This window comes from Lipophrys pholis (assembly GCF_963383615.2).
Source record: "Lipophrys pholis genome assembly, chromosome: 3".
Classification (NCBI taxonomy): Eukaryota; Metazoa; Chordata; class Actinopteri; order Blenniiformes; family Blenniidae; genus Lipophrys; species Lipophrys pholis.
Window position 1 is genome coordinate 23,868,349 of NC_137627.1, and position 15,457 is coordinate 23,883,805.

The 15,457-nt window shown below is 42.8% G+C and overlaps 1 protein-coding gene across 3 annotated transcripts; it reads left to right on the forward strand.

Annotated features, from left to right (window-relative positions):
* Positions 1-7,053: 7,053 nt before the first annotated feature.
* vstm5 (V-set and transmembrane domain containing 5) lies at positions 7,054-14,376 on the forward strand. 3 transcript variants are annotated; one of them, XM_080460417.1, is made up of 6 exons: positions 7,054-7,205; positions 7,347-7,403; positions 7,494-7,709; positions 9,623-9,949; positions 13,399-13,542; positions 13,888-14,367. In XM_080460417.1, exons 3-6 carry the CDS (start codon positions 7,634-7,636, stop codon positions 13,917-13,919), a joined length of 579 nt encoding a protein of 192 aa, XP_080316543.1. In that variant the 5' UTR covers positions 7,054-7,205; positions 7,347-7,403; positions 7,494-7,633; the 3' UTR covers positions 13,920-14,367. The 3 variants fall into 3 exon arrangements, with proteins under 3 accessions (XP_080316543.1, XP_080316542.1, XP_080316541.1); XM_080460416.1 differs by having other exon boundaries at positions 7,057-7,403; XM_080460415.1 differs by having other exon boundaries at positions 7,061-7,709; positions 13,888-14,376.
* Positions 14,377-15,457: the final 1,081 nt, after the last annotated feature.

Here is a 15,457-nt window from a genome sequence, read left to right on the forward strand (position 1 = left end):
CGCCTTTATAGCCGATAACCTGTCCCAGTTCATCTCAGCTGACTTTTCTGCTTTTACAGAGGGGATGGGGATAAAACACATTAAGACGGCCCTATACCACCTGCAGGCCAACAGAGGTGTAGAGAGATTTAATCAGACCCGGAAGAGTGGGCTCAGAACGCACATGGCAGATGGCCTGTCATTTTCAACATCACTGCAGAGCACCTTACTGCACTACAGAGCAACACCACACACTACCACTGGCAGTTCTCCAGCCCTACAGATGCACTGGCGTGCGCTAGAACTTTACCTGGACCATCTACACCCTCCAGTGAGAGACAGTCCAGCAACGATATCCTCCATAGGCAACAGAGTAGCACAGCAGCAACACAGCATGAAGCAGCAGCAGTTTGACAGGAAACACAACGTGAAACTGCCTGCACTCACTGAATCAGACTGGGTCCGAGTCCGGCGACCGACTTGTTCTTACAAGCTGCTCTCTTTCTTGTCTGCACCAACGCAGATCACAGCAAATGTTGCATACCACAGTATTCAGTGTATGTGTGTGTGTCACAACAGTGTGACGTATAACTTTCGTAAAGTGTCACTGATGTTCGTAGGAGAAAAGCCTGTGCTCCCAGAGAATGCTGGGTAATGTAGTTGTGTAAATAAAGCCGGTTCCTAAGGCACAAAATTGCCCTCCTCCTTATTTATACCAAATAGGTTCCAGATTCATTGTCAAAACTGGTTTCAAGATGGACTTTTCAAGAGGTCATTGAACGCACCGCAGCACTCCAAGCACACGGAGGTCCAATTTACTTGTGCTGACTACAACTTCCATGGTAGGATTTTGGATGACATCTTTTGCCATTATATTATTTTCCAGACCATGACAAGCTGAAGTTTGTCACCCTCCTCAACCCCCAGAAGTTTCGGGAATAGTAGCCGCTTTTTTATGCAGCTGCAGTGGAAGGAAAGGTCATTTTTTTTCATCAGTAAAGATATTTATTCTGGCTACACAAGTATGTCACGGATCTTGATACTACACTTCAGCATGATAACCTGGTTTATGTAGCCATAAAAAGTTGATGGGTGGGGTGGGAGGGTGTGGTGGTGGGTGGGTGGGTGGGGTGCTTGTGACTCAAAACGCATTCATTATACAAGCCTACTTGTCTACTCCACTGAGCCAAAACTGGTGTCCAATTGTGGCTTCAGGGCCACAACTGAACACAAGAAGCCACAATTAAAGTTTTTGTATGAATTTCCGGGACATTGTATGGATGTCTTGTCTGGAAGTCATATGAACGTCAGTAAAAAAAAAAGAAAAAAAAAAGTGCCACTCCACCGGGAATCAAATCCACATTAACATGCATAAAATAACCTCTGAAATATGTTAACATGCATCAACAAACCAATAATTGACACAAAACACGCATGGCCATCAGAATTAGAAAAGAAATGGTCCAGACTACAGGGATCCAGTCCTCAGCACCATCATATACAAAACAGTGCTGAATATTAATACTACAGTTTATCGACATTACCCTGTCTATATCTATATATGTAGAGCTAGATGTATATCTATATCTATATCTATATCTATATCTATATCTATATCTATATCTATATCTATATCTGTGTGCAGCAGAAGGAGATTTTTCTCTAATGCTGGATGTGTGTTGGCCTCGCTGTAACAAAACACCTCAGCGGACCTCTTGTTTGTTTACATTTTTGTTGCAGCCTCCGTCCGGTATCCAGAAGGTATTGTCGGCTAATGCGCCCCCTGGTGGAACGCCGGGTATTACAGGACAAGGTCAAAAGAGTGCCGTCTTTATTATGATGAATCGATTTGGACAGTTCTGTACTAGTCCGTGGACCGTAGTTTTCCCACCCCTGTGCTACAGTGTATTTCCCCCAGGGAGAGAGGTGTTGTTTACATGAAGGATTTATTGGATGGAGGACAGTTCTTCTTCTTCTTTTGAGTTTAATGGTAGTTAGCATCCATGAAGTTGCATTACAGCCATCTGCTGGTTTTAGCTATCCAGACTTTTGCCTCGACTCTCGGACGGAGGACAGTTAGATGATAGGCGTCGTTAAAATGAGGCATTGCCATGGTAACAGCTGGCTATCTGATGTCACAATGCCAGAAAAAACTAGAAGTTTCTCACTTCTTCTACAGACTTCAGACGGTCAACACTGTTTTTGAGAGTCGCTCCAGCAAAACGAAGGATTTTCGGGAGAGTTCAACCACAACGCATTCAGTAAGTACTGATAGAAGTGGTTTACACTGAGCAGGATATACATTCATGACACCCAAATGACACACGTGCCTCTTTTTACACATATTTGATCATTATTAGCTGATATATCTGTGATAGCATGAATACAGCTGAGGAATTAGCCATAAAGCTAAAACTTATGAAACGTTTATCTAGAATCTTCTCCAGCTTATGGATGAGCCAGCATGAAGAAAGCTTCATGGCTCAGATATTAAATATGTCTTCAGTTTTACATGACTCAGAAGATAAGACACTGGTCCCACTGGAATAAGCTCAGCTTGTTGTTTCTCTGTGTGACAGGGGTCAACACATCTTCCATCTCCACACAGTCAGCATTTTACTACAAACCAAGCAGGCTGCAGTGATGGATCCAGACGTCCACTTTGAATTTTCACTGGCGGCTCTGGTGAACCAACTGTTGGAAGCAGAAGTCCCTCCAGCTCTATCCAGAGCTGTGCCAGTGGTTCTGTCCGACCACAGTCAGGCACAACATGATGGTGGGCGGATGAGCCCAGGAGCAGTTCCTCCGGTACTGCAGATGTTAAGTCCCATGACGGCTGCTTCAAACAACTGGCAGGCTGCTCGGGACAATGAGGCAGGGACAATGAGGCAGGGACAGGTAAGATACCCAGCAAGAGGCAGGGACAGACGTCCTCACCCTTTGACTTCTACACATTTAGAGAGCAGACCTGGAAAAATGTGACGATAAACTAACAAATTACTGACAGTCACTTCTATAATGACACAGGCTTACTTCAAATATATCAGCATGAACATCCACTACTGAAGGATTTTGTTAGTCAGCTGACAGAAAAACAAAAGCACACTTAAATATTTAGTGATAAACATTCTAGTTGTCGTTCACACATATGAGGAACTCCATTCTTGAGTTTAAGATGTAAACATCACTGGACTTTATTTCCTCATTAGTCTTTTATTCCTGGTCATTATCTCATGGTATTATTTAAATATCAAACGTTGATGTTTGAGTGCTGTTTGTCTTTGTATTGACGGACTGATGTGCCTCCTGCTTACTGACACTCACTTCTCCCTCAGCAGAACACACAGTATCAGTGGCCGGTTTATAACGGCTCCTCACCTGCAGACCTCATCCTCCCTGCAGCTCCTGTCATCCCAGTAAGAAACTGAACTCTCCATGTTGCTCATTGACAGTTTGTTTATTATAGTTAGTAACACTCACTTCTCCCTCAGCAGAACACACAGTATGAGTGGCCTGGCTATAACTGCCCCTCATCTGCAGGGATGAGGACTCCCCACGCTGTAGACCCAGTAAGATCATAGTGAACCACTCAGACTGTACAACCAGGTTGATACTTATCATACTATTACATGTGGACTTACTCTCTGTTGTTTGTTTCCAGTGGGGCAAAATACCAGTGATTCGACTCACACGTATCCCCGTCAAAACACAGCCTGCTAAATCACTGTGAGTAAATCGACCCATGTGAACGCAGCTCTTTAGTTCCTGTGTCTTCTCTTTCTCACTATTGAAAAGCCCATGTCTTTTTGTCTGTGCAGGAATAGAGAGACTGTGCATGTGCCCTAACACTTTGATTTTCTCTTGTGTTCTTATAGAACGAGAAAGCATGAGGACCAGCAAGGCAAAGAGAAGCCGTACATCAGGAAGCCACCAAACGCTTTCATGATGTTCCTGAAGGAGCAGAGGTCCATCGGAACGGCTCGTCTCAACAGCGGAGGAAGTGCGGCGGTCAATAAAGTCCTGGGAGAGAAAGTGAGTGTCTCATCTCCAATGTCACCACTCAGCAGTCAGTGGCAATGATAATCTGATGAGCATTATATGAACAAGCTGGCTTTCAGCTGAGCATCAGTGTGTGTGCTGACAGTGTGTTGTCCTTGGTCAACAGTGGAAGTCGTTGTCAGGAGACCAGAAGGACAAATATTTTGATCTGGCAAGAAGAGAAGCTCAGCTGCATGCTGAGAGATTCCCAGAGTGGTCCACCAGTCAGAACTATGTAAGTGAGCTCTGATTCTACAACATGTCATGATGAAAACTCATGAAAGAATCAGTCAATATTGAAAATGTCTTTAATTTACAGGGAAAGAGGAGAAAGAGGATAAGAGCTCATGGCACAGCTAAGGTAAGGTTTGATTGCTGAGTGTCACTTACATTAGATTGGGCGACAGGGTTTGGTTGGTAGAGCGGTCGTCTCCCAGTGGGGAGGTTGCTGGTTCAATTCTCATCTCTGAATGCCGGAGTCACTGAACCCCAAACTGCTTCCATTAGAGTGACAGTGCCTTGCATGGCTGCAGCCTCCGTGTGTGTGAACGGGTGAATGTGATGAACGATGTCACACGCAGCTGTAAGGCGCGATATAAGTGAAGTCTATTTATAATCTGGATCATAACTACAATTTCAACATAAAGCCAATTTTAATGAAACTTTCTGGTGCAAAGTACAGTGAAGTGTATATAGAGCTTCATCACTCATGTTTTTACAAACTCACCCTGACAGCAAGGCAGCGAGCAGCAAGGCAGCGAGTGTTCATCCTGATCTCAGGTCTCAGTCTCGTCTTGTGTCTTTGAATTGTTTATAATTTGCTATATAGTTTGGCCGGATTGGAGCCTCCTGCAGGCCGGCTTTGGCCCACAGGCTTTATGTTTGTCACCTCAAATACGTTACATTTCTAAAGAAGGGAAAATGTTGTGACAACATAGTGTTTTCTCTGAGATATTCAGTTTAAGGTTAGAGTTGTTTCAGATGATTCAACTACTTGTAAATAACTTGTATTATTCTAATTCATCCAAAATAAAGTACAACGTGTTGCTTCACACACGTATATGTATTTATATTTATGTTGTACCCTCTGCTTTAAATCCTCCAGATGTAACTGAACATCCCGACGACCTTCCAGGACCAGTGATAGAGTCTCATCACTCATCAGCAAGAATCCAGACTTCATATCCAGACAGGATTGATTGTCTGGATATACATGTACATATGCTTATACATATACTTATACTTATACATATAAATAAAAATATAAATAAAAAAACTATTAAAATGTACTGTTGGCCATGACTCTTTTTGAAACTATCTCAGGGACGTTTCCACCCTTTTTCCAAAATGAGTACTATATGAGATATGAGTACGGTACTTATAAATGTAAATGTCATGTGTATGATGGCTGAAATGTGATTGGTTAAAAGCTTTAATATGGAAATACACGTCTGGAAGCAGCGCAGCCGGGGAGAAGCTGTGAGAGGAAGTTGCCAGGGTAAAGAAATCTGCCACATTCAATCCTGGAGGCGTCTGCAGCGTAAAATAAGAGTCGGTCACGCTGCTGCTTCAACCAATCAGATTTTGAGTTGGCGACTCAGGGCCTGCTAGCAGGTAACCGCAGCGTTTTCATGCCCTCTGATTGGATCGTCAGTTTACTCTCCAGCGCTCGCTGACTCCATCGCTAACAAACTGCACAAACAAAAATATAGTTGCGTTAATTTAATAGGCGGTTTTGTCAACCGACAATGGCTGATGGAGATAAAGAGATTTGGTTGCAGATTTATTGTAAAAAACATTTTCAAGAGGTCATTGAACGCACCGCAGCACTCCACGTGCAAGGAGGTCTAATTTACGCTCACTACAACGTCCATGGCAGGAGTTTGGATTATGTTTTTTGCCATTATAATATTTTCAAGACCATGAAAAGCTGAAGTTTGTCACCCTCCTCGACCCCCAGGAGTTTTGGCAATAGCGTAAAGGTATTTATTCTGACTACACGAGTATCTATCTGTGATGCAACGGCTCTTTATTCTGTATTTCTGCATGATAACTTGATTTTTGTAGCCATAAAAAAGTTGTTGAGGGGTGGATTGACGGAGACCAGCACTAGTGAACGCCTCGGTCTGAAATGTACGGCCTGCCACTGCGTTTGTTTTCCTCTGGGAGAACTTCATTTCACTCAGGTTGGATCCAACAACGTTGGTCTTGGTGGGAGGAAAAGTTGGCCTCAGAGCACTCCTTCTTTTCTTTGCACAAACGTAAAAACAATCACTGCTTTAACAGCATCCAAACTGTAAACACAGATTGTACACATGATGCTATGATGCTTCTGTGGTGTACTGTGATGTTAAACTTCATGTTTCAACCTCCGTTCCGAGGGAAAACCCCCACAGTGTCTTGTATTGTAAATAAATATTTTGGACTTCAATACTAGATATCTTTGTGTAAAGATAGTAAGTAAAAGTTTTTATTGTTTTTAATTAATTAAGGTAATTTCACTTTATTTTTCTCAGTGTAATAAATATATATATTTTTTAATTTCTTTTTTTAAATACTGACCTGGTATGTTGGACTGTTTCAACCAGGTTGGATAACTTCCTCAAGCGAATATTATACACATTTTTCAAATCATCCACCACAATAGAAAAATGAAAAAATGTGTATGCGAACATTTTGTCACATCTACTCGTCCTCTAAAACACTTTATTCAATCCCGGGGGCTGGATCCCGTCCCAACTGATGGGTGAAGGCATCAGTCCATCACATTCACACCTCTGTGACATTTCAGACACCAGTTTATCCAGACAAAGCCTGTGTGTGCACCGGGTCATATTCCAGACAGAATTGTGAAGTCCGGACCTGAACTTGAGATGCTGCCGCTGTTATAATGCTTTATCAGCGAAACAAATTTACTTATTTAGAAGAAGGCAGAAGAAAACATGCCGGCTAAAGACAAACGCCAGTTCACTCTAATTGTTCTAACTGCACAGGTGAATTGACACTTCCTGTTCTACACGTTCTACCAGGTGTGTCAGTGCCTGAACATCGGGGGATTCAACCTGTCCTGGTTTCACTTTGTCTCGGTCTGTCTGCGTATATCCACCGGTGGGTGTTTGCTGAGCAGAGTAAGAGAGTAAACTGAGAAGGACAGCCTTTCCAAGTGCTCTCCAGCTTTCCTCCCTGAGGTGTGTGTGTGTGTGTGTGTGTGTGTGGGTGTGTGTGTGTGTGTGTGTGTGTGTGTGTGTGTGTGTGTGTGTGTGTGTGTGTGTGTGTGTGTGTGTGTGTGTGTGTGTGATCTCACAGTGGCTCGATGTGTGTTTGCTCAGTAATCTCTGGCTCAACCTGTCGGATAGGTGTGTGCTGGCTGGCAGCGACTCGCACAGGTATGACGAGAAATCTAGCGCAGTCCTGAGAAGGGAGGGAAACTTCAGCTCTTCAGCAACACACACTCGATGGTTTGTCTCTAACCTCAGGAGGATAACCCCCGAACAGACACAGCAAAACAAAGGGCGGAGGACCAGGAAACCGGGACAAACTGTGGAGGACAACAGCTCAGCATGTGAAATAAACCAGGAGGAGATTCTTCTGTTCGACATATGGATCTGGGATTCTAATGTGGCATTTCAGGCTCTGGGACGTACAAGATGTCGCTGTGTTTCTCAGCATCACATTATATATGTGCCACCTAGGTGAGGTTTACAACACATCTCTGCCTTTGTCTTTGATACTGTGCTTAACAGCGTTCCAATAAGGAAACACTACATGTGCTCTGGACTGAAAATATTGGCGCTGCCTCTTTCTTTGCTGGAAGAAAACTGACAACAAGGAGGTGAAACGCACAGTGTTGTGTTTGTAGTGGCTGAGTTACCCGGGTTAAACGATGACCGAAGTCCAGTAGTGTTCATGTAAAGCACTTCTGAGTAATTTGCACAATCTACCTGAGTAAATAATTGATCTGTCATTTGCACAAAGATCGGTGGATCGCGCTGCCTAACCCCTTAAACCCTTAGCGTTGTGTGCTCGACCAATGCTTGTATGATCGGCCAAAATGTGCGCTAATTAAGGATCGATTGTTTGTGCGATCGGTGGATATGGCCTGTAACCCACAAGTGCCGGACATTCACATAAATGAGGTTTTAACTACCACATGGAGGGAAAACATGAAGCCCCAAAAGTGTGAAAGGACTGAAAGCAAATGAAAACATAAAGAAACGTCTTTCCTCGGCTTTTTGCAAATGACACATTTATTGAACCGACAAAAATCCTGGGGAAACGGTGGAGGTTTAACTTTGAGCGCATTAAAAAAACAGGTACTTTTCCCACAGCGTGCGACCTCATCGTCAGCACTGCTGTTCTGACTTTGAATTCCTTACCGGTGCTTCATTGAGCAAACACACCACCAGCAGAACCAGATCCACCGCTGACACTCATGTGGAAACATCCAGCCAGGACCGGCCAAAACGGCCTGGAAGCCAACACTTCTGTCTGACTGCAAATTGATGGTTCGCAGCTCGTCAGACGAGTTTCATTGAGTTCCAACTTGACAGAGGAGCTGCTGGAGGAGCACATCTGTGAACGTACTGGAATTCAAGGCTTCGTGGGGCAGCAGTCACTAGTTAACTGTGACACGTTAAATATTGTCCTATTTGTGGAGCTGACCTGTTTCTGCAGTCACATCAATAGACCAAGGTTGAAGAGTAGTTGAGAGGGTTACGGTCATGCAGCTTCCAATAGTTTCTGCCATCTGAGCCCAGTCTCTCAGGCTGGCTTGTTTATGTTCTTGACTAAGTAGGTCAGAGAGGGTAAAGTCACATCCTGCACAGACTCACCTGTCCTGCCTCCTACAGTATCTCACCTTTCACAGGGATTATAATAAAGTGTCGAGAACATACAATTTCCTAACCGGGCTGTAGTCATCATCTTTACCAGGTTTGACCTATATTATAATCACTGTAAGAAGCAAGCATGCTATTCGCTGTACCACTGTTTACCTCTAATCTGGAATAAAAGGTCAAATATTCTCCTGTGCAATGCATTTAACAGACGACTGTAAATGAACCTTTCATATATTTCTCATACCCCAGTACCGTGCTTGAGTTGAAATGTGACCATCACTAAGAAAACACACAGGGACAACTGCAGTATATACATTTAAAAAAAATAAAATAAAACTGGAGTCTTCAAGCATTCAGTCAAGTACCACAAATTAAATTTTCCACATTTTGAAAATAATGTGTCTCTCAGCACGATAAGGCCGACAGACAAAAAGAATGGCCCTGGACAACAATGAACAACGGCCACTTAACTACTTATGAGACCAAAAACCAGCCAGGAAAACAGCATTGTGGGTAATGTGCTGTTTTCAATAACACTTTAAAGAAGCACAATCACTTTTTAACAAGAACACAACTGATTACTGAATTCCAGTCAGCCGTCACTGTTATAGAGCATTTTCCTCTTGGAATATCCAGATTATAGAGCATCTTCCTCCCTGATGTAGAAGGATTCTCGTTCTTCATATTTATCCTTATCTACAAATTAAAGGCCCTTTTCACGCTTTTCTGATGTTAAAATGTTGTGCTGTGTCTCTTGTCTCTCGAAGCCGGAGCCATCTCCATCAATTCCACTCAGAGGAGCTTCACCAGGTCTGTGCAGGAGGATGTGTTTTTCTCTGTGGACATTACGTGCAATGGGATCCCCACCATTCAATGGACCTTTATGTCGGGAGCGGTGAGCCGCTTCATTGGGACTTGGCAGCCGGGTCTGCACACCAACATAACGGATGACTACAGCAGCAAGGTGCAGGCTTACGACAATGGCTCGATGGGCCTGTCGGACCTGCGGCTGCAGGATGCAGGCTACTACGTGGTCACTGTCCTGGAGGAGTCAGGGAGCAGCAAGGACGTTGGCTTCGTCCTGAAAGTGAATGGTGAGCGACACCTCCAATCTATGAATACTGTGTATCGATCCTGCTGAACCAGACTAGTCAGTGTTTCTAAAGCCCTGGGCATGGAGAACACCGGCTCTCCATAATCTGCGATGTCCCTGCTCCAAAACACATGACTGTATTCATAAATCCACTGACTTGAATGACGAGTGCAGGAGATGCAAACACCCTTGGTTCCAAGGTGAAACTTTTCAAAAATGCTCTGCCTCCGTTGAAACGGGGGGGAAATGCAGCTCTCTAAAAAAAGCTCAGGCTGCTACTGCACATGCACACCTCGGCTGTAGTGACGAGTCGTTCTGCACATGCTCAGTAGACGGACAATAAGAACAATGTTTCCTCTGTCGTGTCATGACTCTCGAGCCATATCCTTGATAGTTTTGTAGTTGACTGTCATCTGTGTACTCCCATTGTTAATGTTTATGGCGTATTGTTCTCTGCGCATATGTGTGCGTGGTTTCATTGCAAAAACACCCAACAGCATCCACGAGTGGCCCAACGTGAAAAATCTCCATTGTTTTTAGCGTTCTCATAAAGTTGCCAGGTAAACACGAAACTTTTCTGAAACGAAATCGATGCATTTTGAGTTGAAACGCGGTCGCGTAAACGTGGCCTGAGGTTTCTCTGGAACAGGACGATGACTTCTTGTCATTCCTCTGTCCCCTGATCCGTGCAGTTTGTTCCGATGTCGCCAAACTCAAAGAGTTAATTTCTACATAGAAACCTCTGCTCGCTCCCCTCTCAGCCAACCCACCCCGCGTGTGTTCTGAACTTTCTCTTCAGTATCCCCTTCACCGTTCAGGTGCACTCATTGTTTGAACCTTTGGTTTCAATCAAAATGTTAAAAAAAAAAGAAAAGCCCCAGACTGGAGCAGCTGTCTCACACTACGGTGCCAAACTGAAGCGGCAGCTAATCTGACGTGAGAAAACATAAGCAGAGCGTGAATAAAGAATTCCTCAACAGGATTTAACAGGCATGCAGCGTCCCGATTACAGCATGAAGAAACTGCAGTAGTCTCAACAACAGAGTACAATCTACTTTACTGAAAAGCTACAGAAAGAAACTAGAGTTTTGCTCAGAGGCTCTTTTTTTTTTTAATTGTTCGTCTCCTCACCTGACTCCGGGTGGCTCGTTTTTCTTAATGACTGATTCCATTTTTTTGCATGTATGTTCTTTCCCATCTGAGCAGTTTTTGTACTTCAGTTAACTTCTGTTGACTTTTCTATTCTTAGCAGCCTGGTGTTTTTTTTCTCAATTTGATGGGCGCTATTTGGTGTTTCCTGCTGGGAAAGGAGTCTTTGTGCGTTTCAGACCGACGTCGGTTTCATTTTCACGTGAGCAAACGTAGCAGATATTCCTGAGTGTGAATACGTTCAAAGTGTGGTCAGATGGCCTGGATGAGAAAACCACAGCGCTATCGACTGATCGAGAGAAGTACTCTCAAATCCTCTACTCTCCGTTTGCCACGTGTTTTTTTTTTTACAAAACTCCAGCACAAGCTGAAGTTACGTTTGTTACACATTACAGGAGGGAGAGGCTGATTAAAAAACGACTGCATTCATTCATGAGGCGGTTTTCAATGTCAGTGTTTCCTCATGACCGGCACGAGGACAGGAAGGATCAGGATGTTAAATCGGTGAACTTTTTCTGCGTTTCCCACGTTTGAGTCTCCACACTGTCACCATACAGACATACACAAACTGCCCCACAGGCATAACCAAGTGAAGCCAATAAAATGTATCGTAAAGAAACCTATTGTCATCAGAGTAGGACGCCTCAGACAGCGTGCTGGACCTGGAGCTCTGATGGGAGCATTGATCTACTCGGGTCGGTTAGATTCAGTCTGTGATAAGGTGCCGATTACTGGCTATGGAGGTCGTGGCTCTGGATGTGAAACTGTTCGAGTAGGTTTTTGTTTGGCTAACCTCTGTCTCGGCGATGTTTGGTGCTCGACTGAGGCTACATGCGGTTAAATAATCAGGGAGGACAAAGGAAGATCGACGACGTTCTGTGTCGGATCCGCCTCAGTGCAGCAGTGCAGGATGTCAGCAGGCTCTCAGTGGAGGAGTCGTAGGAGGGAGTGCAGCAGTTTGCTCTCCAGAATGATCTTCTGCCGGTTCCTCAGGGAGTCCAGGCTCTGCTGAGCATGCGGGCTCGTATCAGTCGTATCGACTGGGTGACTCCTTTGGATACTGGGACGATTGTGGCAGTTTCTAGTGTTGAAAATGAGCCTTAGGGTGGTCTGAAATATAGGCAAAAAAAAAAAGATTACTAATATTGATGATGGTTTCCCCCCCGAATGTATTCCTTTTGCTATTCTGATGATATGTGTGAAATTTCAGCTCAATATTTTCAGATTTAGAAGAGGCATAACCCATGAGGTTTGATCTATTTTCACATGATTTGCCCACTTTGCGATAGTTATAAACACACACACACTAATATGTTCTGTAAATGTTGTAATTACATGACATGACCCAGAATTCATATCAATTTGAGTACAAAAGTATGCATTTCGGTGGTAGAGAAAGAAAATTAATTTCATAGACAATAGACAGTGTTGTATGCTGAACTGATCAATCTCAAATGTATTTCCTCATAAGCTGCTATTGTTAAACTGTTCCTTTAGTGAATTGGATGTTTTTTGCAATGAAAGCACACATTCAATGGATTATTGCTAATTATCTCTTGGCTTTCTTAATTCCTCTTTCCAAGTCAGCCTGAGCAGCGTTGGGGTTCTGTCACCCAACGTGCAGACTTGAGGAGGGTGCACACCAGGCTGGTCATCCACAGCTTCTGTATATTTTTTAATCCAGGTCACATTTCTAGGGAAAAAGAGAGTATATGTCTTTATAGTCTGCATGCTCCTCTGTCTGAAGGGGAGTGCTTGCTGGACGGGGGGGGGGGGGGGGTCTGTAGGGGTGAGGGATGGCTCTGTAAGTGATACTTGAAATGCTGCTGTGAATTTTAGCTGTTGTTGCATCTCCTTTTACCTGATCCCAGCTTGTTCCCTGCGAGCTGCACACCAGCGTCGTCAACAGGTCAACCCAGCTCAGAGTTTGGTGCAACATTTATGACGAAAAGAGCCTTTTTCTTTGTGATCCAACTCCAACTTATCTAAGCCGCAATACACATTTAACCTTTCATGAGGCACAGCTTCTGAAGTTCCATACGGTAGTTTTGAAACATGTACATAAACTGTATCTTATGTTGCATTTATGAAGTTATATTACAATTTAGGATGGGGAACATTTCATTGCCTTTTCAGATGTTTTTGTGCTTGATTTCACCTGATTTCATCCTTTGAATAGAATAGAATAGAATAGTTTATTAGAGATGCAGCTTGCAGACCCCTGGGCTAGTCGGAGGCCGTGTGTCCTCCCACATGTGTTGCAGTTAAACTGACTTGCCCCTGGTGCTTCCCGTCCCTCAGAGGTGCTGTACGAGGACCTGCAGTACCTGTCTGTCTCGGCCTTAGCGCTGGCCGGTTTGGCTGGACTGCTCATGCTGACCATATGGCTGCTGGACAAGCTGTACAGGAAGATCGTCGCATGGAGACGCAGGAAACAGATGCCAGGTAAGAGCAGACTCTGAGGCGGACGTGTGCCGCTCTGCAAGAATCAAATTGTCATGTTTCAGTACACCGTCCAGAGTTTCAGTGTACTTTAGAAAAAGTAGTACAAATAATCTATATGAGTTTATACAACTGCTCTGTTTGCTATAAGATTGGTCTCACAGTGAAATCCTGGTGTGGATGTGTGTGCACAGCTTGATGGGAGGGAATGTGGATGGATGTCCATTGTATGTGAGTGAGGGTGTGTTTGAGTGTGAAGGTCGGTGGGAAAGTCTCCTGTAGTTTTCATACGTCGGTGCTTTGTGCGTTCATCTCCGTGTTGACATGGTTAATCTTCTCTCTTTGCAGAAAATGATGCAACAGAGCTGCAGCGTCTTTGACGTTGTTCTCCTCACTGGAAGACATACGGATCTTAAACCTGCTGCAGTGCAAGGACCTGATTATAAGCCTCATGTCTATACATAATGTCCTTTCTCAAATCAGAACACCTGTTTCTCACATTCACACGCTGGAGACTCGATATTTGTGAGCTTGAGACGTGGACAGGATGAGAGGGGACTGAACCAGGAACTCTACCAGCAGAGCAACAGCTACAGACGCAGAAGATGAACTTCTAAAACTGAAATCCTGCACCATGTTTACATTTTATACCGTTTCTGTACATACGTCACACCTGACAACATTACAAAATGTATTTATTGTCTGAACACATGAAATGTGTGAGTTTTGTTTCTACTCGTGACACACACTGGTTAAACACTGAAGGTGACATTAGACCTCAGCTGCAGGAATTAAATAAATCCCAAAATCTGGTGAAAGTAAAACCTGAAACCCCTTTTTTCTTTTTTTTCTTCTTTTTAGCACAATATGAAATCGATAGTCAGGATTTCAGACGGTCCCATATTATACAAAACTGACTTGGTTTTCAAACAGTAACATGCGTCCCCATAGCCTGTGTATGAAGCCTCAGAAGTGAAGGAAATTTGTCATCTCCCTCACTTGCTTGTTCCACTTTTTAGTGAAGGTGTGCTCGTACAGGCCAATCGGAGATTTTCCCTTCATGATGTCAAATGAGAAAATAACAACTCCCTCTGGTAGTTGATAGTCCCTTTGACTCTCTCACAGGTAGATACAAACTTAGAAAGATTACTGATATAATATAAATAAATTCAGTATAACATATTGAATAAATTCAGTAAAAAAAATACTGAATGAATTCCATAAACTATACTGAAACTATTCAGTAAAAACAATGCTAAATACATTCAGTAAAATATACTGAATAAATTCATTAAAAACTTCTGAATAAATTCAGTAAAAAATACTGAATAAATTTAGTAAACATACTGAATACATTAAGTATAATATACTGAATAAATTCAGTTAAAATATATATATATATTTTTTTTTAATTCATTGTAATATACTGAATAAATTCAGTATAATATACTGAATAAATTCAGTACAAAAAACTGATTAAATTCAGTAAAAACTACTGAATAAATGTAGTATAATATATTGGATAAATTTAGTAAAATATACTCAATAAATTCAGTCTAATAAAATACTCAATAAATTCAGTGTAATACGCCATCTAGATTTAGTGTAAAACATTTAAATTTTTCAGGAGAGAAAATACCGATTAAATTCAGTGTAATATACTGATTAAATTCAGTAAAATATACTGATTAAATTCAATAAAAACTACTGATTTATTTTGAAAAAATGTACCCTTATAGTTAGCAGGAGCTAGCCTTAGCTACAACACATACGACAAAACTAAGAAATATTTTCAGACAAACAATATTTTTAACTCAAAATCTTCAGAAACTTCTCCCTCTGGGTCACATTCTGCTTCAAACTGGTTGAACCACAGCGTTTCTTCGAGTCATGATAAATCTACTGTAAACTGTAAACA